Source organism: Lissotriton vulgaris, chromosome 8 (genome assembly GCF_964263255.1).
Source record: "Lissotriton vulgaris chromosome 8, aLisVul1.2, whole genome shotgun sequence".
Taxonomy (NCBI): domain Eukaryota; kingdom Metazoa; phylum Chordata; class Amphibia; order Caudata; family Salamandridae; genus Lissotriton; species Lissotriton vulgaris.
Window position 1 is genome coordinate 1560976350 of NC_141696.1, and position 27818 is coordinate 1561004167.

The window sequence follows — 27818 nt, forward strand, 5'->3', positions numbered from 1 at the left end:
CAGCGGGGCTGGAGTGCCCCAGCAACTGGTTTGAACCGGGCTATGCATGGAGCATCTTATGTGCCCCAGGCAGTGTCTGGAAAAGCATCTTTCCATTCAACCCACCCTGCCCCAATACACTACAGGCTGTCTGGGGAGGTGCTAGCACCTCCCTCGACAGGAAACCTATTGTCCAGGCCTCCCTTGCTGGAGTGAGTTTCCCCCAGCAGCAGGAGGTCAGACTTGTGTCTGTGGCAGCAGCATCCATATTATGATGCTGGGGCTCTGTTTAACTTTAACTGGGTAAAGCAGTAACATACATGTCTTTTCCCTCTAGAAGGGTGGAATGCTCCCACTGCCGCCAGAACTGGCGCGGGGGGTAGTATTCCAAAGTGTTTGACACCTTACACGACATGTTTTGATAAAGCCAAACCAAAGTTAGCATTAACCGCGAGGATTATAATGCACTTAAGAGTATATGGTATGGCTATATCATAGAACAGCTATAAGGAGATGGTTGCGAAAGCTGCAGAGGGGCTCAGCTCATGCTAGGGTACCCTCTCACATAAAACCAAGCACTCTGCCTCCAGGATTGTTAAGGCCTGCCATAGGAGTGACTTATAGGTTACTATGTTTCTATATATATGGTAGATATAGATATACTATATCTAAGTAAGGGGTGATTACACCACCTTACTCAAGCTGAGTGATCTGCTATGTTATGTTATGTTAAAAGTGTTTGATACCGCGCACATACACCAATTGGTTTCTTGGCGCTCGAAGACCAGTGGAAAAAGACACAGGGAGTGGGTACAGTTAGCCTTGAGCAAGACGGAACAGATATGTTTTCAGGGATTTACGGAAAGTAGGATAATCGGAAGTGAGCCGGATTGAGAGAGGAAAGGAATTCCAAGTGGACGGGGCAAGAAAAGAGAAACAGGCACCACCGTGCTTCTTACGTTTGAACCTAGGAGTGATCAGAAGATTGTGGGCAGAGGATCTGAGGTGTCGAGAAGGAGCATAGAGGTGCAGACAGAGAGAAATAAAGACAGGGGGGGAGACAAAAAGAGATTTGAAAATGGTGCATCCCAGTTTAAAGATGCAACGTTGCGCAACTGGGAGCCAGTGTAGGGTTTTTATTATCGGGGTGACGTGTTGGTGTTTGGGCTGCTGGAAAATTAATCTGGCTGCCTGGTTTTGCACCAGTTGGAGTCGTTGAGGATGGTATGCAGGAATCCCCACGTATAGACAGTTGGCATAGTCTAAACGTGAGGTAACCAGGGCCAAGATGACAAGAGTGAGAGCCTCTGGTGATAGGAACCTTCGGATCTTCCCGATTCTGCGAAGATGGTAAAAGCAGGCCGAGGTAACAGCGTTGATATGCGGCCGCATCGAAAGGTCACTAGAAATAGTAACACCTAGGCTCTTCACAGAGTTGACTGGGCAGGGAGGGGGACCAAGGGCAGGGGGCCAAAAATTGGGAGTCCAGGGATGTGGAAGCCCGCCAATCAAAACCAGCTCGGTCTTGCTAGGATTGAGCTTCAGCTGGCTGAAGTTCATCCACTCATAGATGGTAAGCATTGTGGTTTGGAAATTAGAGCAGGAGAGAGGGGAGGGGTCAATGGGAAAAATAAGTTGCAGATCATCTGCATAGTTAAAGGTGGTAGATTAAACAAAAGAGGGGACAAAGCGGAGCCCTGGGGAACACCACAGGAAAGTGAAATACGGGGAGCAGAAAAGGAAGACAGGTGTATCGATTGGGAGCGGAGTTGGAGAAAGGACACAATCCAAGACAGGGCCAGGCCCGAGATGCCAGCATTTCTGACACGGTCGACCAAAATGTCACGGTCGACCGTGTCAAAAGCGGCCGAGAGATCAAGTAGCACTAGGGCCTGCCCGTGGTTTCAGTTTAGATGGCCACCCAGGGGTGGCATAATACATGCTGCAGCCCTAGGTAGGCCTTGGATGCACCTATGCCCTGGGTACATATGGTACACTATACAGGGGCTCACAAAGGTGACCCAATATCCAATCTGGTATGTACCTAAAGTACAAGGTATAAATTTAGAGAGAGAACAGCTGGGCTGTGGGTCTGATTAGCAGTCCCACAGCCACACTAAAGTCGAAAAACCAGAAAATCACAGCAAAAAGTGGGGGTGACCATAGGAAGTAGACCCTACTCTCCTACATATGGGGCACACTTATTTAAGGGAAGCACCTTGCACTACTCCAGACAACCCTTATGGTGATTTTAGTGGCCTCAGACAACCATAGAAAGCTCTCTAAATGGTAGCTGTGGAGAGCAGCCTACATGCTTAGTCCAGAAGGAGTGTAAAGCAGCTTGTTTTACCTGAACTAATCATATAGTGTAGGTCAGATGAAAAAGAACCACACAGTGTAGTTATAAAAATAGTTATATTTATTATACACACACGCACTAATATATTGGTATATTTCCTACCCGGAGATATCAACACAATACACACAATATTCAAAATGTAAAACAGGTAGATAAGCACAAATACACAGTGGTCTCCAGGGGGAGACCAAGCCATATACTAAAGAAGTGGAATGCGAACTGCTACCAAAGTCGGGACTTGGACAGAAGACTCAGAAGAGCTGGGGACACAAGGAACCACCTGAGGTGAAGTACCCAGAAACCCCACGAAACCTGTGCGTAGAGTGGAACACAGCCGCCTAAATTTTTGTCTTTCCAAACGAATCAATCATCCCGATTTAGGAACTTTAGTCGGGGATACCCCCTTTTCTTACACACAACACAGCCGCCTATGCAATGCAAGTCAATGGGAAAGTCGCAGTTGCAGTTTTTAAGACAAAGGACCCTTCCCAGTGGACCATGAAGATACCCCATGGAAGACATAAGGTTGGAGAGTCATCCCATCCCTGGATATCCCAGGAACCTGGATACCCACACCAGGGAAGCCGGGTGCATAGGTGTGAAGTGACATCGGAAACCGCCATAGGCCACAATTGAGGACTTCAGAAAAGACGCAGCAGGTGAAGAAGATGAAAGAGTCTGGTGGAATCCAAGGGTGGATTCTTGAAGAGGAGTACCTTCAAGCAGAGGGGACAGAGTCTATGCCACTCGGAAGTGACCAAGAGGAACGGAAGACCAATGACTGAAGCCGTCATCCTAGCTGTCCTCGACACGCTGAGAAGAAATGCCGACTCAGGAACCCCCCAGGCTCTCCTTCTCCTGGACCTCTCGGCCGCGTTCGACACGGTTGACCACAACATCCTGCTCAACCGTGTCGAACAGGCTGGCATCCAGGACTCCGCACTCGGCTGGATCCGGTCTTTCTTGTCTGACAGATCCCAAGCCGTCCGCCTGGGCCCCTACACAGCACCCAAGACCCCCACAACCTGCGGAGTCCCTCAGGGCCCCTCCCTGTCACCCTTCCTGTTCAACCTGTACCTCCGTCCCCTTCTCCATTCACTCCGTAATTGGGACATTACAGTTTTTAACTATGCCGACGATTTGCAGATCATTTTTCCACTCAACTCCCCCAATGCAATAGACAACTTCCACTCTGCAATGCTCCATATCCAAGATTGGATGAATTCCAACCAATTGAAGCTAAACCCCGGGAAAACCGAGCTCCTCCTCCCGGGCTCCAGCCTCTCCTCCTGGGGAACCCAGTTCTGGCCCTCCGAACTGGGCCCTCCGCCGACCCCTTCCACCTCTGTAAAAAGCCTTGGCGTAATGATCGACGCCGAACTCTCCCTCCGACCTCATATTAGCTCCGTGATTTCATCCTGCTCCTTCCAGCTCAGAAAGATCCGGAAGGTCAGCCATCTGCTTCCCACACCTGCCCTGACTCAGGTTGTCATCTCTCTTGTGCTCTCCCGTTTGGACTTCTCCAACAGCATTTATCACGGACTTCCAAAAAACCCTACTCCACCGCCTTCAGGTGGTCCAAAACCAGGCAGCCCGGATCATCTTCAAATCTCCAAAATGGCCATCTGCCAGACCCATGATGTACAAACTCCACTGGCTACCAATTGAACAAAGGGTGGCCTTCAAGCTGGGCTGTCTCACGTATAAAGCCCTCAACTGCCCCAGTCCTGCCTTCCTGATCTCCCTGATCACCCCCTAGTGTCCAAACCGCAACCTTCGCTCTACCCATCTCAAATCACTCATCACACCCAAAACTAGAACTAACAAATTCGCTGGACGAAGGTTCGCCTTTTTGGCTCCGAAATTCTGGAACTCCCTTCCCTTGAATATCAAATCAAGCAGCTCCCTCCTTCATTTTAGGAAGTTGCTAAAAACTTTTTTTTTTCCCCCACCCTGCTAACCCTGCACAAAACCTCAGTTCCGGAATTCGATGTCTCATAGCGCCAGGAAAGCCATGGTGTCAGCACGCTCTATAAATTCCATTTAATAATAATAATAATAATGCAGGAGGGATTACTGTGACCTTGTCGCTGTAGCTGTGGGGATCAGGTGACGCTGTGGAATACCAGGAGCCGTTCACGAGCTGCCCCACATCGAAAGTCAAGAAGTAGGCTGTTGGTGTCTGGCAACACCACCAACAAGCCTTGGCAGCAGCAACAGACATGGTAAACTAAAAAGGTGCAGCGTTGGGACCAGCAAGGTCCAAGGGACTCACCAAGTGCAGGAGCGTTGGAGCAGGCACTGAGCAAGCAGAAGAGCCTACTGAAGCCAAAGAAGACCCTCGATAGGACCCACAGGCCTAAGGCACAGGAGTTGCAAGAGGACCTCGAGCAGCACCCCAAAGATTCAGGCCCACGGTGCAGAGGACACAGTGTGGAGAAAGATCTTGGTACGAATAGAGGCTGGAGCTTCTTGAAGCCCGATGATCTCTGGAGGTCACAGGTTCTGTTCCAGCGGTTCCGACGAGGGATACTGGACTCAAACTTGCTGGAGGACAGGTCATGTCTCAAGGGAGGTGCAGAACCATCACCTGTGCTGCTGAGCCTTTCAGAGTCCGTGGGACGTCAGGAGCAGCAGACCGGTCAGCTTTGTTGTGGTGCCTGCAGATGCAGGGGAGCGACTCCTTCACTCCAGGGGAGATTATTCCGGGTGTCCTTGATGCCCACAGGCCTGGAGAGGAACCTGGATGAAGCACAGGCAGGACGACAAGACCAGGAGCAGCAGGAGTCTTCCTTGGTTTTGTCTTGTTTCCTAGGCGAAGTCCACTGAAGTCCAAAGTGACTAGACTCTAGAAGTTGAAGTGTTTCGGGTATGAATCTTGTCCCGCGACAAATCTGAACAGCCACCCACAGGTAAGCCCTTAAGTAGCCTAGGGAAAGGGTTGGAACGATTCAAGGTTCCCTCCCAGAGGAGGGGCTGGAGAGAGGGGAGGATACTCCCATGTCCTTTGTCTAGTTTTGTGCCAGAGCGGGAGCCAATGGCTTCCTGAACTGGCTCACAGTGGAGTATGCAGGGAGGGCACCAAATGTGCCCTTCAAAGCAGTCTGGTGACGCTGACAAAGTCCCCCACCACAACCCAATACACTGAGTCCTCTCTGGTAGGTGATCCCTGTGGCAGGAAACCGTTTGTCCTGCCTTCCCCTGCTCAAGCTCAGCTCAGTGGCTGTGGTCAGCAGTAGCACTAGCTTGCTGTTAGACGCTAAAAGGCTGGTACCGGGAATACAGGGGGGTACCCTAGGGTAGCCCCACAGTACATTGGATCCTACATCCAATTCTGGAATCAGTGTTGAGGTAGGTAGTATTCCAACAGGTTTAAAACCAAGCATGACCGGTTTCGGTGCAGCCAATATATAGTTAGACATCCTGTATTTGACTTGATGTCCACTATATGTATTAAATGGCTGACAGCATTTACAAATCCTGGCGAATCGACTCTGGGGTTTGTAGAGGGGCACCCTCATACTTGTAAGCAAGCACCCTGTCCTCAGGACTGAAGAGCCTGCCATAGGTGTTACTTAAAGGTTTTAAGTACAGCGACCTCAGATATAAGGAAACTTATATCAGTTGTAAGTGGTGCTAGCACCAACTTACACAGAGTTTGAGTTTAAAAATTCTTATATAGCGCTCTTACACCAGCGGTTTCATGGCGCTGTAACTGGCAGATCTCCACAAGGAACAAGGGGAAGAGGACTGGTCACAGGGGACTAAATAAAAGTTTTACTGAAGAAATAAGTTTGAAGTTTCTTTCGAAACTGGGGATATGAGGTTAGGGATCTGAGCTCTAAGGGTAATGAATTCCAGAGGGTTGGGGCAAGGGTGGCGAATTTTGAGCCCCCCCACTTTTTCCGGCGAAACCGGGGGACTGTCAGAAGGAATTGGGAAGAGGATCGGAGCTCCCTGGCTGGCAAGTAGGGGATAATCTCCGAGGAAATGAATGCAGGGGCCGTGCCCAATCTAGCCTGGTAGGTGATAGTCGCAAGCTTGAACTGGATACGTTCCCGAACCGGGAGCCAATGTAAGATTTTCAGGAGGGGAGTGACATGTGAGGATTTGGGAAGGTTAAAGACCAACCGAGCCGCCTGGTTTTGGATCATCTGCAACCGCCTGAGACTATATGCAGGTATACCTGCATATAGGGCGTTGCCATAATCCAGGCGGGAGATGACCATCGCAAGGACGATCAGTTTCAAGGCCTCGAAGGTGAAAAATCGAGAGACCTTGCGGATGGTACGAAGAGAAAGAAAAGAAGAAGAAACCACAGAACTAACCTGGGAGTGAAGGGTAAGGTGGGAGTTGAGTTTGATACCTAGGGTTTTGACAGAGGTAGAGGGGACCGGAGGGGGACCAAGGGAAGGGGGCCAAAAAAAGTGAAGACCAGGGACTGGAGCAACCACCCGTCAGCACCAACTCGGTCTTATCAGGGTTGAGTTTCAGGTGGTTGAAATCCATCCAGTCCCTGATGAAAATCATAATAGACTGGAAATTAGAAATAGAGGCAGAAGAAGAAGACAGATTGAAAACAAGTTGGAGGTCATCCGCACAGTTATATACGGCGACCTCCATTTGTTCTAAAGAAGAAATGAGGGGAGAAATGTAAAGGTTAAACAAAAGAGGTGAGAGGGAGAAACCTTGGGGGACCCCGCACACAACCTTCCGAAAGTCCGCAGAAAAATCACCCAGGAGAACTGCCTGGGTGCGGTCCCTCAGGAAGGAGGATAACCAAACCAGGGCCGTGCCCCCGATCCCCGCCGCCGCGACACGGGAAAGTAAGATGGTATGATCCATCGTGTCGAAGGCGGCAGAGAGATCGAGGAGAACCAGCGCCTGGAATTGATTGGTATCCCTCCCCTCCCTGAGGTTGTCAAGGACCGAAAGGACTACGGACTCCGTAGAGTGTGCGGGCGGAAGCCAGCCTGACGGGAAGCAAATACCCCATTCTCTTCCACAAAGGTGCTCAGAGACCTGGTGACATGGCGCTCGAGCACCTTGGCCAAAAATGGTAGGAGAGAGATGGGGCGATAGTTGGCTGGGATCGAGGGGTCTGCGCCAGGTTTTTTTAAAATGGGTAAAATAATAGCTGATTTCAAGGGGTTAGGGACAACCCCCTGAGAAAGGGAGCTGTTAAGAAGGTGAAGGGGGGGGATCAGGGCAAGAGGTGTAAATATGACGAAGTATGTGAGCGGGACAGGTATCAAGGGGAGAGCCAGATTTTACAAGGGGGATTAAAGATGTGAAGGATTCCTTGGTCAGGAGGGGGAGAGAGTTTAATTGTCCTTGCGGAGGAGGGCACTGAGGATCAACAAAAGAGGGGGAAGGTGAAGGGATATTGGCTTTGATAGCGGCAATTTTCTCGATAAAAAAACTATTCAGAGAGTGACAGAGGGCTTGGGAAGGAGAGGGCTTAAGGGAGGTGCGATCTGAGAAGGCTAGGTTCTGAACAATCGAGAAAATTTCCCTTGATTGGTTCTCGGCTGTGAGGATCTTGGAGAAAAAATAGGCCGTTTTGGCGGCCAAGATAGCATTCTTATAGTGAGCTAATAGAGTGGTAAAATCAGCTCTTAAGATGGGACAGTAGTTTCTCCTCCAGGCCCTCTCAGCACGGCGTACCGATAATTTGATGGTTTTAAGGTCATCGGTAAACCACAGATTGGCATCTTTCTCCCGCTTGGAGGTCAATCGTTTCAAGGGGGCAATAGACTCGCTGGCTGAGGAAAGCCATTGTTCAATGATGTTAGCCTGAGCCAAGGTGGAAAGACCGTGTAAGGCAGGGTAGGAAGCACTTAAAAGGGCCGATAAATTTGCCGGGTCAACTCTGTTCCACGAGCGGACCCAGACATTTTTAGGAAGGGGGGCCCTAGCTGTAGAACTAATAGAAAGAGCAAAAGAAATCAGGTGATGGTCGGACCAAGTGCAAGGAGAAATAGAGAGGGAGTCGACAGGGCAATTCAAGGACCAAATCTGGTCCAAGATATGCCCCTTGACGTGAGTTGGGGAGGATACGTGAGAAACAAAATTAAGAGATAAAAGTGTGTCTGAGAACTCTCTCGAAGATAAACACTCTGCTGGGTCAGAGGGCCAGAAATTGAAATCACCCAGTAGTAGCACAGAAGAGTTATTGACAGAGAGGGTAGCTAGCACCTCCTGGAAATCAGGGAGAAAGCGTAGAGGTGACTGGGGAGGACGATAAATGAGAACACAGGTGAGAGGGGGGGATGTGGACGTGGTTCGGATAGCAAGATACTCGGTGGTGGCAATATCGGGAAGAGAGAGCAGTTGAAATAGAAGATCAGAACGGGCAATGACAGCTACGCCACCCCCCATTCTGCCAGATGAACGATCCGCTCGGAGTGCGTAGTAGGGGGAGGGGCAAAGTGGCTAGCAAAGTGGGTAGGGAATCATCACAGAACCATGTCTCGGTTAAGAGGAGAAGATCTGGTGCGTGGAGATCTAACAGCACTGATAGTTCATGTGAATGAGCCACCGCCGATCTGGTATTCAGATAATAAGCCTTGAGGGTCTTAACTGGTGCTGTGTTAGCAGCCTCTATAGAGGGAGGGACCAGAGTGGGAGAAGTAAATGAATAGGAACAGTGAGAAGCAGAGGATAAATCAAGCTGGGATATCCGTGCGTGTATAGATGAAGGTAAAGCCCACGGACCCTGGAGTTTGTGAAGCTGGGAAGAAGTGTAAGAAATAAATTGGGCAGGGTGATGTGCCCCTAGCCCCGGTCGGCCGCGGACGGGCGCAGACGGGCTTAACTTAGGCGCAACTTCGGCGCGCCTTCGTCGCGCCCGCTGCGCCGTCGGTAAGGGGAAGTGATTATATAGGGACACATGTGGGGGGAGTTTCGAGTGGGGTGTGGCAGGGGGTGGAGGAGCCAAAGGACTGCACGCCCAGCCCAGACCCGCCCAAGGTGTAATGGCAGCCCGTCCCACTCCCCACGCGAGGCAAGGAGGGGGCGATCAGCGGAGGCTGTCTGGCTGTCTGGGTCGTGGAAGCAGGCGAAGGGGCAGCCGAGAAGTTAGTAGGCGCTGGTTCCTGAGCGCTGAGCGAAATGCACAGGTAGGCACAAGTCAATTAAAAGTGTCAGCAGGGAATAAAAGAAACACCGTTGCTCCCGGCGAAGCCTCGGGAGATCTGCAATCACTGCAGGTAGTCCGCCGTCAGCCCTTTAAGCAGTTTGCCAGGGGGGGAGGAGCCAGAGGACTGCACGCCCAGCCCAGACCCGCCCAAGGTGTAATGGCCGCCCGTCCCACTCCCCACGCGAGGCAAGGAGGGGGCGATCAGCGGAGGCAGTCTGGCTGTCTGGGTCGTGGAAGCAGGCGAAGGGGTACACAGGTTGCAATGGCAGTCACAGTTTGAGTGGTCTCTCATGGGTGAATATATGATTTTACCACGAATACAAGTTCCACGCATGGCAATACCACGCGAATTTTAGTTCGCAAGTGGCTTTACCACGCTGGAATTTGCAACGAAGGATTATACCACGCATTTTAACGTCCTTTAAACACAAATTTTAAAGATTATTTTCTTACCTGACACCTTCCTGTCTTTCACCAGCAGCCCGTACTTCCATCCACCATCGAAACAAGCGTCAAAACACGTCTTCCAAAATCAAAAAAGGACTGCTATTTTGACGTAACGGCACGTCTTTGGGGGAGGCACTTTCCTTTTACCTCAGTGGTACTGAAGGGCGTTTTTTTTTTATTTAATTAACCCGCTCCTTTGTTTATTTTTGGGGGGGGAGACCCCCCCAGGCCCCCCAGCCCCTCCCCCAGCCGACCCCCGCCAACCCCCCCAATCCCACGCTGAACGACTGGAAGAAATTCCACGCCTCCCCCCTAGCCAGAACGTATATGCGTGGTAAAGACTGTCGTTGAAGGCATACGCGTGGAAAAGACGTTTGCGAGGTAAGTGCCTCGTAGTAAACGTCACGCGTAGAAAAGCCTTCGTTGAAAATGATGTTTCCCGGCTGTCTGGGTCGTGGAAGCAGGCGAAGGGGTACACAGGTTGCAATGGCAGTCACAGTTTGAGTGGTCTCTCATGGGTGGCATAAAACATGCTGCAGCTCATGAGAGACCTCTGGTGTACTTTTGCGCTGGGTACCTTAGTATCATATACTAGGAACTTACATGGGTACACTAGTAGCCAATTGGGAAGGTACCAAAGTACTTACCAGTGTCAAATTTAAGGAGGAAGCACAGTGAATGGGTTCCTGATTGGCAGGATCCCAGACAGACTAGTCAGAAAACAGAACAACACCAGCAATAAGTGGGACTAACCATGAAAGCAGATCCTACTTTCCTACAACAATGTTCTTTCCTTTCAGGTTGTTTACGGCAAGCATACACATTACTACTGTCATATATATGTGGATAGCACTGCAGGTTCCCAAGCTATCGTGTCTTTCGGCCGGGCTCACCTCATGCTTACCGTCTATGTCATGAACCCCCTAAACTGACAGTGTTCTTTGGAATGGCCTGCTGAACCAGATTAAATATTCTGTAGTATTCCGGTATATCAAGAGATATAGACCAGTGGTCGTCTTCTTGCAGGATAAGCACTTGCTTGGCACTAAGCTGCCCCTTCTTGGGCCGTTTCGGCTATGACAGGATTTACCACTCCAGCTTTATGCGTGTTATCTAGAGGAGTTGCCATACTGTTGCACAAAACCCTCACCCTGGCAGTCACGGCACAGCACACGGACACCCATGGATGTTATGTGGGTAGTGAGGGCCGCCTGGAATCTAGGTATTACAACTTCGTGTCCTGTTATGTCCCTTCTCCCCTGTTGCGGCCCTCCCTGCATTCACTGCAATTCTTCCTCCTGACTCTCCGTCCGGGCTTTACGTGGTTGGGTTACATTTTAATGCAGTCCCCGATCCTGATCCGAATGCCTCAACTGCCCCATACTCAGGTAGGTGTTCCTAGTCGACCCGTTTGCTCTCGTGGGCGGACTCACTGGGCCTCTGCGATGTATTGCGCTCCTGGCATCCTACCCAGCGTGACTATACTCACCAACCAGTGGCACATGCAGCGGAATCCGGCATAGATTTGCTGTGGCTGTCGGCAGTGGATCTCTTTTTGGTCCAATTTGTGCACATTCTCCAGCGGAGAATTTCCGATTATGCTCCGCTTTTATTGTCTAGGCAAACCCAGCCCACCGTCCTATGCTTTGGCCCCAGAATTGGACCAGGACCCTACTCTAGTGGAGGTAACTTTCGCGGTGTCGGGACTAAAAGCCGGAAAGACGGCTGGGCCCAATGGGTATCCGTTTGAATATGTCAAACGCTTCTGTGACATACTATTTCTCCATCGTCTGAATTTCTATACAGCTGCACTGCAGCAGAGGTACTTTTCGCCTGACTTAGCTCCAAAATTGTGGTCTTGCCTAAGGAGGATCTCCTTAGAGACCACTGTTCAAATTATTGCCCGATATCCCTAATTAACGTTTACAGCAAGATCTATGCGAAAGCGCTAGCAACACGGTTGGCCCCGGCGTTACCGTATTTGATCCATTCACATCAAAGTGGATACATCCCGGGTCGTAGCACGCTTAATTTTGTTAGGAGGGTCCATGCAGCGCTATCCTGGGCTTAGGACCTTGACAGCACCCTGGTTGTCTTGTTTGTTGATTTCACCAAGGCTTTTGATACAGTGTCATGGGATTTTATAGGTAGGGTCCTTCAGCAGTTCAGGATAGGACAAGGGTTCTGCCGAATGATTCATCTTCTCTACCATGCCCGATCGCTTGGGTCCGTGTAAATGGGGTCCGGTCTTCTGCGTTTCCAATTGAACGTGGCACGTGCCAAGGGTTATCTCGGTGTAGGGTTTTTAGAAAAGACAGGAAGATTGGCGCTCAGGCTAAAGTGTGTACGTTGCTACCAGGTCTGGGGAAATACCCTGTAACCCCCGTAAATGTGTGAGTCAAAAAACCCACACCAATAATGAGAACCCTGTCCTGGGCACACGTAATTAGAATAAATCAATAATTGAAGAGTCTCGTATTGTACTAATATCTGTGGTCGATACCAGAGTGTTATTCAAATGTATTTAATGATGCAACAACGAAAATCAACCAGCCAACACGTGTTTCTTCACATGAGGGAACTAACCCGTGACTTCTTCAGGGCTTTGTGGCGTTGCAGACTATCATTTCAGTGTCTAGAGGCCAGCGAAAGTATCCATCCCGACCAGGGGGTCGGAGAGGACCAAATGATCAACGTAGCAGAACTTGCTAGGAGGGGATCCCAAAGTGGTGGACCCCTGCGGGACAGGGCTACAACAAGGGCGTTGTGGCCACTAATTGGAGGCGGACCTCTAAACAAGTGTGACACGTCTGGATAAGACGTGTGGGTGTGCCGGAGTAAGATATGGCAATATTTGAGTAGCCGTGAGGAATACTATTTAGATCCGTTTAGTGTCGCACAAAAGTAGGAGGGCGGGTACACCGTACTATTGGAGCTGATCTCTAGTATCTGTGCTGTAGGGGGGAAGACACTGGTTCTGTATCAGTTTCCGACCCCACCTGCCGGGTTGGATTCTTTCGCCAGCCTCTTGACACCGAAATGATACTCTGCAACGCCACACAGCCCTGAAGAAGTCACGGGATAGTTTCCTCATGTGACGAAACACGTGTTGGCTGGTTGTTGTTCGTTGTTGCATCATTAAATACATTTGAATAACATTCTGGTGTCGACCACGGATATTGGTACAAGACGAGACTCTTCAATCATTGTTTTATCCTAATTACGTGTGCCCGGGACAGTGTTCTCACTTGCCAGGGGTGTCCTCTATCCCCACTGCTCTTCACCCTGGTGATAGAGCCCTTGACACAACTTATACTCTGCATCTGCCCACTATATTACCTTCTTGTACCTGCTGGAGTGTGGCTCTTCTGCTAACTTGGCTTAGTTAACTCAAGACCCTGGAGGGCTTTGTCCCCTGGGACAGTATTGGGATTTCATGTTTGGAGGATGTCTACAGGGGAGGTAGCATTGTGGCCTTCCAGGACTTGAAGGCTAGATATACCCTGTCCAATTCGCAGTTCTTCCATTACCTCCAATTGCACCAGGCTCTGCAGGCACAGGATATTACAGATGACTCGCCCTTTTGGGAGAGGGTGGGTCGAGTGCTCTCTTGTGTCCTGGGCTACACCCTGGATCTTACCGCCTGTGTTGTGCTTTTAGGATTGATGGAGAAGCTTGGTGGCACCAGGGCTGAGCGAACCTTTTTAGGGGTGCCCTGTTTGGTCGCCAAACGGGACGTAGGCTGTGCTTGGAAACAGCAAAAACCACTGACTGTCAGAAGCTGGCGCAGGGGGATAGATGTGTGCGCGCACCAAGAGAAATTGATTGTAGAGGCTAGTGTTTGCCCCCACAAGCATATCGGAATATGAGGGAAATGGTTTAGCTACTATGGTTTGTCGATTTGACCTTGTAATGTTATGTAATCCGAATGTCTGGGCTTGCTGTACTAATGTACATGTACGTCAAACTTTTGCGCACTGTGGTGATATGTGTCTTGCCGCAATAAAGTTGGTTATAAAAAAAAAGCATTATTGGACAGTTTTAAACTGTTATCGGTTATGATTGTTCGCAGTGAATAGCACCAGGACACACTTTTTGAGTAGCTGTGCGCTGTATAAATTCTGTTACATTCATGTTTCACAGACATTTAATTTCCTACTCTTGTGTTATCTTGAAATTCAGGTTTGTGAACCTGAAAAACTCACAACTTTTACACCAGTTCTTCTTACCTGTGTCAAGGAGATCAGGGCTCTCTCTCTCGTCTGTTTTCAGAGAATTACACAGAAACTGGGTTTTCTGTGCGCTGATGGAGAATACGTCCAATGGGGACATTGCTACAGATAAAAAAAGAAATTAAAAAAAGAAAAATGTCAATGGAAATAAAATATCATTAGAATACGAGATTAAGTTGATGTAGGAACTGTTTTGAAAGTGAAGAAACACTGATTTTATGAAACATTACATTTTCATTCTGGATACAAGACCCTGCGCAATCTTATTATGACAATTCTATTCATCAAGGTCTTGCCTGTTGTATTTCCTCTTTCGAAAGGTTCAGCATGGTTTCCACTGCAGAAGGTATACAGAGGTGTCTTGCATGTTGCATTCCCTCTTTAAAGGTTCGGTGTTGTTTTCACTGCAGAAGGCATATGCAGGTTGGGGCAGAAGGAACCAAAAGGTTGGTTCTGTAATGCGGAACGCTTGGACACCAGTGCACAAGTCACAGTGGAAATGAGTGAACGGTATCCCCTTACACATTTTACAGCAGGTACCCATCTTCCCTACCGCTTGAGGGGATGACACGTGTCACCTTCATTGAGAACAGAGTTGTGGGAGTATCTAATGAACCACCACAAAAACTATCTGTAACAATAATCAAAGGCTGCTGTCACAGAATCACATACACTTGCAACGGGGCCTCGCGAGGTTTGTGTAGCACCTTCTGTCTGTGAACGACACAGGATGGGACCATGTGTGGGGCTCATACCTGCACTGGGACCTGCTCAGCATATATACACTTGCATCACATAACGTAGGCGTGAATACTTATCTTATCTTATCTTAGGTGCAATTCATAAAGCGCACTGACACCGAAGCTTCCTGGCGCTGATAGACAGAGCAAATGAGGGGGGAGCACAGATGGCAAAGTTCTACCTAGGTTTTGGAAAAAGGTGAGTTTTTAACAGTTTTCTGAAGTTCAGGAAGGAAGGGGAGGATTTGATTGAGAAGGGAAGGAGGTTCCAGAGGACAGAAGCTAGGTAGAAAGACGACGGCCACCGAATTTCTTAGTTTTGCTTTTAGGGGTGACTAGCAAATCGCGGCGGGCTGAACGGAGGTTACGTGTTGGGCAGTGAGGGAGAATGAGAGATTTGAGGAACGCGGGGCCAGAGCAGTGAAGGGCCTTAAAGGTGAGACAAGCCACCTTGAAGGCGGCCCTTCGGTCGACTGGAAGCCAATGGAGGTTGATGAACAGAGGCTTGGCAGATAGCCATCTGGGGGTTCCGTGAATCAGGCGGGCAGCTTGATTCTGAACAACTTGGAGACGTTGCATCAAGAATTGTGGAAGACCGTGATAGATGGCGTTAGAAAAATCCAAGCGGGAAAGTACCAGTGAAATGACAGTTTGGGTAAGTGCTGCAGGGGGAAGAAAGTGACGAACTTTGCGGATCCTCCGAAGTTGGTGCATACAGGAGGAGACCACCGCTCCAACTTGAGCCTTAAGGGAGAGTTCGGCGTTGATGATTACACCCAGGCTCTTTACTATTTTAGCTGGGGTGGGGGGGGAGCCAAACTCCGGAGGCCAGAACTGCGGGCCCCAGTAGGTGTGACTGAGTCCAGGGAGGAGGAGCTCGGTTTTACCAGGGTTCAACTTCAATTGGTTCTGGTTCATCCAGAGTTGGATGTGGATCATGGCTCCGTGGAAGGTTTTAATGGCGTCTGTTGAATTGAGAGAAAAAATGATTTGTAGATCGTCGGCATAATTATAAGTGACGATGTCCCATTTCAGAAGAGACTGAGTCAGTGGCCGAAGGTATAAATTAAATAAAAGCGGGGAGAGGGAGGAGCCCTGGGGGACTCCGCAGGACGTAGGAGTTTTTTTGGCAGTGTAAGGGCCCAGGCGAACCGCCTGTGTTCTTCCAGTAAGGAAGGATTTGACTCACTCAAGAGCAACGCCCTGGATGCCTGCCTGCTCGACACGGCGGAGAAGGATGTTATGATCCACCGTGTCGAACGCGGCCGACAGATCCAGTAGGACGAGGGCTTGGGGGATCCCTGCGTCGGCATTGCTCCCGAGTGTGTCAAGGACTGCCACAATGATGGCCTCTGTGGAGTGGGCAGGTCTGAAGCCAGCCTGAGGCGGCTCGAGGTAGCAGGAGGATTCTATAAAGCTTTACAGGCATCGGGTGACATGTGCCTCCATGAGTTTGGAAAAATATGGGAGGAGGGAGATGGGGCGATAATTCGACGGCTCCGTCATGTCAGCACCAGGTTTTTTTAAAAGGGGTACCAGGATGGCCTCCTTAAAGGAAATGGGACAGATGCCGCAACTGAGGGATCTGTTGAGTAAGAGTGTGATACAATCTGGCAAATTAAGACAAATGCTGCGCAGGACAGACGGTGGGCAACAGTCGTTCGGAGAGCCAGATTTCACGCGGGTGGCTAGTTCCGCTAAGGAGGTGTAATCTAGAGCAGGGAAGGTGGTGAAGATCGAGGGGTTGTTAGAAGAGTTATCCGTGGTGGTGATTGGGGAAGGGGAGGGATGGATTTGTTGATTGTAATGATTTTTTTCTAGGAAGAAGGAGTTCAGGGTGTCACAGGCCTCCTGAGTGGCGGTCTGGGCTGGGAGGGTTCTGTCGTCTGTAGTTAGCTCATTCAGGACTCTGAATACCTCCTTGGATTTGTCGGCTGCCGAGGAAATCCTATTGGAATAATGTTCCATTTTAGCTGATCGGATAGCTGCTTTAAAATCTTTACGTGCAGCCAGATAGAACTGTTTGGCTGAGTCAGAGTAATCATGTCTCCAGGTGCGTTCTAACTGGCGTGTTTTTAGTTTTTGGGCTTTAGGTCGTCAGAGAACCACCTATGGGAGTTCCGATGTCTGGTACGTGGAAATTTTACTAGGGGGGGCAAACAGGTTACTAGCCGACTCTAGCCAGGAACCGATGTCTTGTTCTAAACCATCGATATCGTTGGGAGTCAAGGATGACTGGGCAGGAGTCGGCCAGGGCGGTGAGAAAACCCTGGGAGTCGTACGAGCTCCATTTCCAAGAGAGCCCACCGGCCATCAGGGGGGCAGGAGTCTGATCGGCAACTGCACATGGGTAGAGGGAGGATGTCTTACGCCTTTACTCTAGGTAACTAATGGGTATCACAAACCACTCTTAACAAAAAGAAAAATATATTAAACACATTTTATTTGCTCAGTCAGTGCCTTTTATGAGAAACTACAAAGTATCAATTTTCCGCTGAAATATATTGTCATTTTTAGTTATTTTTAGCTACTTTGGGGAAAGCATGTATGTGAGTTTCCAAAGTTAAAATGAAACCTAAAATGTCCTTTTCACATTTCTATTTTTGAGTATATTTAATCGTTCCATCAGGAGATGAAAACAATTAAAATAATCTCAAACCTCCCATAACGTATCACAAATAACTGACTTTAACATCAGCTGTCATTCCTGATATCAATGTGAAAAAGTTGATGTATAAATGTTAACAGGTCAACACTGGATAGCTCATTGAAGCAAGTTCTCAGTTGTTTAATAGATATTCAATTGTAAATCGGGTTATGTATTTATTAATTACTTCATTTCACACATATATGGTTAAACAATTATAATTGCATGCAATACAATTTTACATATAAATCACTGTATTGTCAAAATATTCACAATGAGATAGGCACGAATGTACAATTTAGTTTCGAATGCACGCATTGTCTACAGTGAAGTAGTGTGGCTCACTGGTTAGAGGCGGCAGACCCGAGAGCAGAGGACGGCCCGGGACCAGGGTTCGATTCCCGGCGCGGCAGGTTTCTGGACCAGGGTCAGCGGACTCGATAATTCTCTCGCCTCGGTGCCCACTCTGATCAGCGATCACACTCGGCAACTCTGGGCATTAGCTTGCCTCATCTTCACTAACGGCCCCACCAGACCGCCGGGGATGCCTGGTCTCACCCTGGAGATACCCATTAAGGGACTGTAAGAAATGGGATCCTGGCTGGCCAAGACTCGCGTCAAGGTCAGTCAGGGATCACCATTCCTAAGGTCAGGGCAAGGGAGTTACACGCCAAGATAACCCCTACTCGCCCTCTAGGTAACGTGGCGCGAGCAGCAAGGCTAAACTTGGAGGCGATGTAGGCTAAGTATTTGCGCACGCACCCCAGCAACAACACCCAAGGCCCACCACAAAGGAAACTCCACACAAGGTTATATATAAAAATAGCCTTTGTATTACACCAAAATACATTAGATAAAACACACACTTTACAATGTGCCAGAGGCACGGGCAGAATTTACAGGGGATATTGTACAAGACAGGGCCACCTGGACCACTGTCAGGAATCAGAAGTAGCACTTTCAGAAATAGCACTTAGAAGGTAAAATATAAATTTACTTTAGCACAAAATAGCACACAACCAGTAACTACTGGTAACAGGACCTCACTAGCACCACCTGCACTAGGGAGAAAACAACCACCTATGTATCACAATACCTGTAGGGGTGTAAGAACATACCCATGATGCAATGCATGACATTCATTCAGAGGTGTAAAAACAATATCAATTGCGCCAATCTCACAAGTCACCACCTGTGACTGTCCATGTGTCCCCAATGTCAGGGCCTAAACGTGGCAGTTGCCCACAAAGTGCTGGGCAACTGGGTAGCACAATGATGGGGCCAATGTTGGAGCCTCGCTGGGCTCTCAAGAACTAAATTGGCCCCCTGAGCCTCTCAGGGCTCCAAGTAAATCAATGCAGCCCCTCTGGGCTCTGAATGCACAGATGCAGCCTCGTTGCGCCTCGTGGGCTCGAAGAACAAATGCCCCCCTGAGCCCCACTGGGCTCTGCACACAAGGCCTGGAGCCCCTTTCCGGGCTCTGAACACCAAATGGGGGCGTAGTTGGAGTCCCCCTCCTGGGGACTCAGCGAACCAAGTAATGCCCACACGAGCCTCTCGGGCTCTGAAAACAACTGCTGCCCTGAGCCTCGCAGGCTCAAACAACAGGTAAGGCCCCCACGAGCCTTTTACTAGGGGGGAGGGGCGGGCACCGAAAATGCGCCCCGACGCCCCCTCCCCTCCCGGGCACTCACCGGTCTCTGCAGGCTGCAGCACTTTCTGCCTCTGACTCCTGGCGGGCGGGGAACTCCTCTTTCGTGCTCCGCCCGGGGCACACGTCCAGGCTCTGTCTCTCCCTCGGGGCTCTCCCTGCAGGCAGCAGCTTCCGCCTGCCTCTCTCCTGCCCCCGGCCTGCCTGACTTCCAGGTCGCGGGTGCGGGGCGGGACTTCCGGTCGGCCCGCTCTTGGATTGGCCGGCCGGCAGAAACACTTCCGGGTCGTCGCGGGCAGCGCGGCGGCCCGTCTCCGGTGCTTCTAGGCGGGGGCTGAATTTACCGAGGGGTGGCCTCCCTCAAGGTAAATTATAAAAACAGCGGCAAGGTCCCTGGCAGGGTGGGCACCTGCCAGGCGACAAAACACTCGAGAATAAGCGAGGTGGCACTCGCTTGGGGCGGCCAATGCCGGGTGGGCACCGGCCTCTTCAAATAAAGCGCTCCCCAGCGCTACAAGCCACAAGAAAGCGCTCCAAAGCGCTATAGCAGAACAAAAGCGCTTCCAAGCGCTAAGAGGCAATTCCAGCGCTCCAAGCGCTAGAGGACAGCCCAAAGTCCAGCAAAAGTCCTCCAGGGGGGCAGGGGGGGGCAAGGCTGGGCCCAGAGCCAGCACACTGGGTCTCCAGGCAGGGAGACACCCCAAGTGGCGGTCCTCTGGCCCAGCAGCAGCAGCAACAGCCCCCTCAGGATCCTAGAAGAGAACAACATCTGTGGGGACACAGCCCCATTTTTATACACCATTTCCCTTTGTCTGAGGGTGCAGAGTGGGGGCGGAACCAGTCGCAGCTGGTTCTTGAGTACTCTGTTTACCTCAACCACCCTCTCTATTCACTGGCAGGGCTTGGGTCATTAGACACACCACAGGGGGGCGGAGCCAGCATTGTGTGGGGAAAACCCAGCCCCTCCAGGACACAGGTACACTCCTCCCACACATCACTCATGCTAATCTCCCACTCACCACCGGGCAGACCCATCCAGACTTCCTGGAGCCTGGCATGCCAGCCAGCTCCAGCCAATCACACGACAGCACCCTCACAGCACACGTACAGCCATGTCTAGAAATGGCGCTTCCCTACTAGACACATACATGCTGCATACACCATCTCGCAGCATTCACTCTCACGAGTTCACACATACCAGACTCAAGCCTGTGCACCCCACGCATCAGGAACTACCAGGGACACATACATTCCCCATGCATTCCTATGGGCGGGCAGGCCTAGCTCAGCACATGCACTCAGAGTGCGCACGCACTTTCCACTGGGACACAGTGAAAGTGCGCAGAATCCCTAAAATCATCATTGCCAGGTCACCATTTCACGCAAAAAGTCTAGGGGTGAACCTGCCCTAAGGGCCAAAGTCCAACACAACCCCCTTCCAGCCAAAACGCAGGGTAGAACAATCACCACCGTGATGGACTTCCCTGCTTGGGGCGATAGAACACGGACGCGGGCCCGCAACTGCAGGGACACCCTCCTGTTCTATGCCACGGTGAACCCATGGGATTCCTTCTCAACACACTGTCTGGACCAACTGGGCTCAGGGATGTGGAATTCCTATAGCCCGACTCCCAGGACATACTGTTTGGGGTCAAGGGCAACAAGTTTTCAAGTGTATTTTGTCCTTGGGACAAGTAGGCCCAACCCCCTACAGCACAAACCCTTTGGCTGCCAGTTTACAGTATCACTTTATGGATCTGGAAAGGGAAATGTCTGCAGTTAAGGTAATATTTGTGTCCATGTGTTAAATGCTGTTCAAGCTTGTATTTATGGTTCTTTAATGCAAAGCCTTTATTATTAGGGTGAGCACTAAAAGTAAACGCTGTAAGCTCGGCCTGCACTACTGACGGTGGTTTCAGTATAAATGTGTATACATGTTTTCAAAGTTTAGTAATATGAGGCTATGTATAATGCTCCCAGAATGCTCTCTGATTATATGCAAATATGTTCTGAAGCTTCAAAGCTAGAGTGATAATTCTTTGCTTTCAAAATAAAATGTTTAAAAAAAAATGCAAGTAGGAAAAAAAACATTTTGCTACTGTAAGATTTTAGATACCATATCTTTGCAGCATCATTTAGCAACATGTTGATGTATGCTTGTATTTCCCAAAAAATATTCATAATGGAAAATCAGTGTAACCAGTTAAAATACGATTACCGGAAACAAAAATAAACAAGCATTGGCAAAGCCAGTAGGTCTGAAATTGGTGGTCAGCCTTTTGGTTTTGTCAGTGCGTGACTTGTTCAGGCATGGTTTTTGCTAAAATTGTATCCGTGTGGGAGCTGCTGGGCCCTCACCATTCTAACAAGCATTGGCAAAACAAAAAATGTTTTTGGTCTCAAAAAGCACACATTGCCACAGCAGTTCCAGGCACTGAACACAACTACTTTGTGTGCCAATATGCTCCTTGTCAAAGAGCAGAATACTGTCACTGACAGTGAAGTCATCTGATAGACGGAGAGAAAAAGAGAGCGAGAGAGAGACAGAATTTTACTAAACACAATAGGTCATGGTTAACGCCAGGCCTAATTAGAAGCCCAATTATTAACGAAAGTCTCAAATGTGCATCCATGGCATATATCCCTGCATTAAGTGCATATATAGTTTCCATGAATTCACAAGAATTTACAGAAGTAGGCCAAGAAATAGTACTCCTAGAAATTATTTGTGAACTGCATTTTAGCATGAGCACATGTGCATGTGTAGATTGGCTCATATGAAAATCTTAATGTTTCAAGTTCACTTTTCCTCTAACCACTTTTTTCCCAGCGCTGGAAGAGGATTTACGTCTGCGACTGTCAGGAGTAAATTTCCAACCTTTTTCAGTACGGGAAAATATTTGAAAAGAGTTGGTGCAAACCCAACACGCACGTTAGTAGGTTTGCACAGACTCAAACGGGCATTCCAACCCTTGAACTATTTCTTACCAATACCTTCAGTCCAGTATGTGGACTTGCAGAAACGTGGCAGCATAAGGGAATTGCTAGTATGCAACCCTACTATGGTACGAGCCCTGGCATAATTAGAGAGGTTATATCAGAACTCTTATATAATGAGATTGCTGCCGTAATTTGTCACCGTATTACATGGCACAAAAGGGACAAGTGGATTTTGTTACAGGGCAAGTAGTTTTATGAAGCAACCTGCCCCATGGACAAGGAGATATTTTATTAAATTCCACACCCCTGTGGGCTACCCCACTGGTACTCCCAAGCTGTCCGCGGCCAGGACCAGGCCCTGGGCCACCCAGGTGCCACCGGTCCTTGCCTATTCACAGAGTGGGGGGTAGTAACCCCTGGTACGTAGTAGCCATTCTCCACTCTTCCTGTCTGCAAGACAGGACTAGACTGCCACTGGTTCACCAGCCTTTGGTCTACAACCTCAGGTGGACCAGGAGTCTCAGGGAAGGCTCTCCTCCCCCTACCTCTTCTTCTAGGGTTCCTCCTCCTCCGGCGAGGGGTACACCTAGCACGCCATCCCAACCCAGGGTTTAACCCCTCAGGTTGCACCGGGGTCAGAGGTGGGCTCTCCCACCCTCTGCACCCCCTTCCAGAGGTCTGCCCTCTCCCAACTGGAGAAGTTCCTCTGGAAGAACCGGTCAGGACACTGGTTACAGTCGTCCTACCCTTCAGGTCAGGCTGAACCTGAACCTGGCCTCCCAACCTCCGGTCTAAAACCTTTGGCGGAATAATTGCCTGGCACTCCAGGACTTCTGGGGACTCACACGCAATCCCCCTGAGGCTGGCACATGACCCATGTGTCGTGTGACTGTCTGCCTGACGCAGATCTCCCGCCTCCTGTCCACCTGACAGTGCGCAAAGATCCCCCAGCACAGAAGTGGCGCCACCCGGGTCCCCCCAAGAAGATCTAGCCCAACTGGCTAGTCTCTGGTCCACTGGTGCATCCACTGGGAAACTCATCCCCCAATCACTCCTCACTTCGGACTTCTGTGCACTCCCTCCTGGAGTAGCACTGCCGGACTCTAGAACCACAGGAGCTCTGGTTACAGACGCTCCAGGTTCTCTACTCACTAGGAGATCCTCCTCAAGTGTACTAACAGGACAGCCTAGGTCCCCAACCTGGTGTTCCCTCAAGAAACCACCCAAGTTCTGAGACAGGGCTTCGGGCCTCTGGGGGCTCTCAGCCACCCACTGACTCCTGCTCCACTGAGCCAGGTAGTCAGCCCCTCCACCCTTCTCACTATACTGGGACCTAGCTGGGCTACACTGAGCCTCTTCCACCACGCTGGGCTGGAAGATACCTATACCACTACTGTTAGACTCACTCACTAGGGACTCTAAAGAACCTCTGGCCCTCTCCCAGCGGTCTGCTTCCTCTGCAAGATCGTATGGTTCAGACAATCCACACCCTACTAGGTGTTGGCGCAATCCTGGATAAACAACACTGAGCAACTGCTCTCTGAGAAACATATCAAACAATAGGTCCCAATCACATTTCGTGGGCTCCCGTACCCAATCACACAGGGCTCCACAACAGTCATCCTCAAAATCTACCCAAGACTGGTGAGACGGTTTCCTAAGGTTCCTAAACCTCAACCTATTCTCCTCCTCTGGGGAAACAGGAACCATACTCGGGGAACTGGGAGTGGGATTTCCTACACTGAAATCTATGTAGCTGCCACCACTGGACTCAACCCTCCCTGGAGAATCCAGACAAGCAACACTGCGCGCAGGGGATAGTCCACCCTCCAGAGCTACTTTGCCTCTGGTGGAGGCCCTCTCAGCCTCCTCCTGCGCTAAGACCCTCTCAGTCTCTAGCTGTTGCTTCTTAACCTCCAGCTGTTGCTTTCTAACACCCAGCTGTGCCATAGCCTGGGCATGCTCCAACCTGAGCTTTTCTAAAGCCAGCTGGTGCTCCCTTTCTCTCCTCCTATCTTCCAGCTCCTCTGGGGACAGGGAAAGGGATGAGGCGCTGCCTCCTACACTGGACCCAGCAAGGGACTCCCTATCTATGGGGTCCTCACTATCTGCTGGCATCCCTGTGCTATCATCTTCTTCCTCCTCTTCTGAATCTTCAGGGCTCCCCACAGACCCACCACCCTCATGGTGTGAGACCCGGGCCCTTTCCTCACTGCGCGCAAGATCCCACTGACCCTTTTGCCATAGGATCAGGCTGCTCCTAAGTTCAGACTGAGTATCTGACTCATCCACTCCTATGCCTCTCTCTCCACAGAACCTTACCAACTCTCCCATACTGTATCCAAACAGATCACAGAAATCAAAAGCAGGCTCCATTTTGGCGGACGTTCTGGTGAAAAGATTACACAGGGAACCTAGGGGCCTGAGCTAACACAGGAGTACACAATTCACAAAGGTTCAGCAAGCTCTCTCTCCCAGAGAACTCACACTCACTTGCCTAGTGCCACACACCATTCATTCACACACAACCCCCCCCTCGGACTGGTAAGGCAGTTTCTACCACCCCTGATTCCTCAACCTGACCACACGTGACACAGGTACCAAACTCTGGGCGCGGGGCAGGGGAACAAATGTACTGGACACAATTGCACAATGATACCTTCAGGAGGAGAAAATAATGGAACTTCAAAAAACAATAATCCCCTAAAATGTGGTCATCTAAAATGCAGAGCTTTGTAGTGGCCAGTTGCCACTGTGGTACAACGCAAACACAAATCCTTATCCTCACCGCTTGCCGCCAATGTTAGAAATGGGATCCTGGCTGGCCAAGACTCGCGTCAAGGTCAGTCAGGGATCACCATTCCTAAGGTCAGGGCAAGGGAGTTACACGCCAAGATAACCCCTACTCGCCCTCTAGGTAACGTGGCGCGAGCAGCAAGGCTAAACTTGGAGGCGATGTAGGCTAAGTATTTGCGCACGCACCCCAGCAACAACACCCAAGGCCCACCACAAAGGAAACTCCACACAAGGTTATATATAAAAATAGCCTTTGTATTACACCAAAATACATTAGATAAAACACACACTTTACAATGTGCCAGAGGCACGGGCAGAATTTACAGGGGATATTGTACAAGACAGGGCCACCTGGACCACTGTCAGGAATCAGAAGTAGCACTTTCAGAAATAGCACTTAGAGGGTAAAATATAAATTTACTTTAGCACAAAATAGCACACAACCAGTAACTACTGGTAACAGGACCTCACTAGCACCACCTGCACTAGGGAGAAAACAACCACCTATGTATCACAATACCTGTAGGGGTGTAAGAACATACCCATGATGCAATGCATGACATTCATTCAGAGGTGTAAAAACAATATCAATTGCGCCAATCTCACAAGTCACCACCTGTGACTGTCCATGTGTCCCCAATGTCAGGGCCTAAACGTGGCAGTTGCCCACAAAGTGCTGGGCAACTGGGTAGCACAATGATGGGGCCAATGTTGGAGCCTCGCTGGGCTCTCAAGAACTAAATTGGCCCCCTGAGCCTCTCAGGGCTCCAAGTAAATCAATGCAGCCCCTCTGGGCTCTGAATGCACAGATGCAGCCTCGTTGCGCCTCGTGGGCTCGAAGAACAAATGCCCCCCTGAGCCCCACTGGGCTCTGCACACAAGGCCTGGAGCCCCTTTCCGGGCTCTGAACACCAAATGGGGGCGTAGTTGGAGTCCCCCTCCTGGGGACTCAGCGAACCAAGTAATGCCCACACGAGCCTCTCGGGCTCTGAAAACAACTGCTGCCCTGAGCCTCGCAGGCTCAAACAACAGGTAAGGCCCCCACGAGCCTTTTACTAGGGGGGAGGGGCGGGCACCGAAAATGCGCCCCGACGCCCCCTCCCCTCCCGGGCACTCACCGGTCTCTGCAGGCTGCAGCACTTTCTGCCTCTGACTCCTGGCGGGCGGGGAACTCCTCTTTCGTGCTCCGCCCGGGGCACACGTCCAGGCTCTGTCTCTCCCTCGGGGCTCTCCCTGCAGGCAGCAGCTTCCGCCTGCCTCTCTCCTGCCCCCGGCCTGCCTGACTTCCAGGTCGCGGGTGCGGGGCGGGACTTCCGGTCGGCCCGCTCTTGGATTGGCCGGCCGGCAGAAACACTTCCGGGTCGTCGCGGGCAGCGCGGCGGCCCGTCTCCGGTGCTTCTAGGCGGGGGCTGAATTTACCGAGGGGTGGCCTCCCTCGAGGTAAATTATAAAAACAGCGGCAAGGTCCCTGACAGGGTGGGCACCTGCCAGGCGACAAAACACTCGAGAATAAGCGAGGTGGCACTCGCTTGGGGCGGCCAATGCCGGGTGGGCACCGGCCTCTTCAAATAAAGCGCTCCCCAGCGCTACAAGCCACAAGAAAGCGCTCCAAAGCGCTATAGCAGAACAAAAGCGCTTCCAAGCGCTAAGAGGCAATTCCAGCGCTCCAAGCGCTAGAGGACAGCCCAAAGTCCAGCAAAAGTCCTCCAGGGGGGCAGGGGGGGGCAAGGCTGGGCCCAGAGCCAGCACACTGGGTCTCCAGGCAGGGAGACACCCCAAGTGGCGGTCCTCTGGCCCAGCAGCAGCAGCAACAGCCCCCTCAGGATCCTAGAAGAGAACAACATCTGTGGGGACACAGCCCCATTTTTATACACCATTTCCCTTTGTCTGAGGGTGCAGAGTGGGGGCGGAACCAGTCGCAGCTGGTTCTTGAGTACTCTGTTTACCTCAACCACCCTCTCTATTCACTGGCAGGGCTTGGGTCATTAGACACACCACAGGGGGGCGGAGCCAGCATTGTGTGGGGAAAACCCAGCCCCTCCAGGACACAGGTACACTCCTCCCACACATCACTCATGCTAATCTCCCACTCACCACCGGGCAGACCCATCCAGACTTCCTGGAGCCTGGCATGCCAGCCAGCTCCAGCCAATCACACGACAGCACCCTCACAGCACACGTACAGCCATGTCTAGAAATGGCGCTTCCCTACTAGACACATACATGCTGCATACACCATCTCGCAGCATTCACTCTCACGAGTTCACACATACCAGACTCAAGCCTGTGCACCCCACGCATCAGGAACTACCAGGGACACATACATTCCCCATGCATTCCTATGGGCGGGCAGGCCTAGCTCAGCACATGCACTCAGAGTGCGCACGCACTTTCCACTGGGACACAGTGAAAGTGCGCAGAATCCCTAAAATCATCATTGCCAGGTCACCATTTCACGCAAAAAGTCTAGGGGTGAACCTGCCCTAAGGGCCAAAGTCCAACAGGGACCATCTCTCAGGGAAGCCAGGAAGGGTTTCGCAGCGGTCGAAGCGCCTTGGGACCCTACGGGTAAGTAGTGCGCTATATAAATGCCAATACATTTACATAACTTTTTTTTTTTTACACCAGTTTATTTTGAATTTTGAGAAATTAAACACACTTTGGCATTAAGGTGTACAGTGATTACTTACTGACAGCAGTGGAACACCAGGAGGCCATAAAACTTTGTCATTTCGCCATCGGGCGAGCCGTGAGGGAAACAGCAGCAGCGCTCTTCCTCACCAGACGCCGGGAGGCACACGGAGGGACGGAACCACACTCCCCAGCAGCCTCTGGGGCGGCAGCGCGCCCGTGACGCGCCAGGAGCGCCCGGAGGCGCTAGAAAAA

The 27818-nt window shown here is 50.6% G+C and overlaps 1 protein-coding gene across 3 annotated transcripts in view; it reads right to left on the reverse strand.

The window, feature by feature from the left end:
• Positions 1-27818, reverse strand: part of LOC147700411 (uncharacterized) — a 137233-nt gene that overhangs the window by 66640 nt on the left and 42775 nt on the right. For all 3 annotated transcript variants that reach the window (XM_086935826.1, XM_086935825.1, XM_086935827.1), the window contains one exon: positions 14156-14260. In XM_086935826.1, the coding sequence (XP_086791952.1) occupies positions 14156-14260 (105 nt within the window). The remainder of the gene's footprint in view (positions 1-14155; positions 14261-27818) is intronic.